Raw genomic sequence first — 1170 nt, 5'->3', positions numbered from 1 at the left:
GAATTTTGAGGAAGGTCCATACGTGTTCCCAAACGCGCCTTGGGGTGTCCTAATCCCACCCCACATTGACGACGCTCACAGTCCATTACCAGGGTGGATAATTGACTCCCTCAAGGCAGTGAAGTACATAGATTCAGACCATTTCCATGTCCCAGAGGGAAAACGAGCCATTGAACTTGTTGGTGGCAAAGAAAGTTCCATAGCACAAATAGTCCGCACAGAACCAGGCAAGGAATATGTCCTCACCTTTGCTGTAGGAGACGCTAAGAACTCTTGTGTGGGCAGTTTGGGGATAGAGGCTTTCGCAGGAAACGGCACAACCAAAGTTGTTTATGTATCCACGGGCAGCGGAGGCTTCAAACGTGCGAAGCTTCGGTTTAAGGCGACACAATGGCGCACACGAGTCATGTTCTTCAGCACGTTTTACACCATGACCAGTGACAATTCTGGTACTCTCTGTGGACCTACGTTGGACGATGTGAAGTTGATCAGCGTTCGCACTCCTCCGCGAACACGACGTGCTTAAGCAATGAACAAAAGAAAAAATTGTGTTTGATTATCCTTTTAGCTTTTACTACATACTTGTAGTTTGTTGTAATAGAAGCAAGCTGAGATCATGCGTAATGTGAGTCTTTTTTACGTTGAATGTCTCACACTCTCATTTATGTATTTATCTTGTTCTATCAGGTGAAATGAAGTTATTTGAGTAGCTCTCTGTGCCCTTTCATCAGTTTTGATTCAGCTTAACACGTTTGATGTTGATGAATACCAGAATCAACCAACCCAAGTTATCAAACTGCTAAAAAGGGTAGTAGATGGAAGAAAAAACATGATTTTAAATCGCAAAATGTGGATCTAGATTCTTGGTCTAATTTTTGGTGTCTCAGTTGGACTCTTACCATTCATATCATACCACTTTAATTAATAGACTCAAGACAAAATAACATATAAAAAGTCAAAAAAACATTGAGTCATGTATAATATCTATTCCACTCTTAAAATCTCAATAGTGCAAGTGAATACAAAATTAGCACCAGATTAAGCTTATCACCAAGAAAAGCGTGTTATAGACTTTGTTGTCTTGTTCATTTTTCAACCAAATTCAAGAACACCAAATAACCTAACAATTAAAATGCTAATTCTTCGATCTTTCTTATTCTCTCTCTTTCC

At 39.9% G+C, this 1170-nt stretch overlaps 1 protein-coding gene across 1 annotated transcript; it reads left to right on the top strand.

The window, feature by feature from the left end:
* Positions 1 to 4: 4 nt before the first annotated feature.
* On the top strand, positions 5 to 641 carry LOC112095068 (the record flags this gene model as incomplete). Its single annotated transcript, XM_024176747.1, has 1 exon — positions 5 to 641. A coding segment is annotated over one exon (522 nt), but the record flags the coding sequence as incomplete, so codon positions are not given.
* Between the last annotated feature and the right edge of the window lie 529 nt (positions 642 to 1170).

Source organism: Morus notabilis, unplaced genomic scaffold, assembly GCF_000414095.1.
Source record: "Morus notabilis unplaced genomic scaffold, ASM41409v2 C11383992, whole genome shotgun sequence".
Lineage (NCBI taxonomy): Eukaryota > Viridiplantae > Streptophyta > Magnoliopsida > Rosales > Moraceae > Morus > Morus notabilis.
Note: the sequence above shows the minus strand (reverse complement) of the source record. Positions and strands in the feature narration are given on the sequence as shown.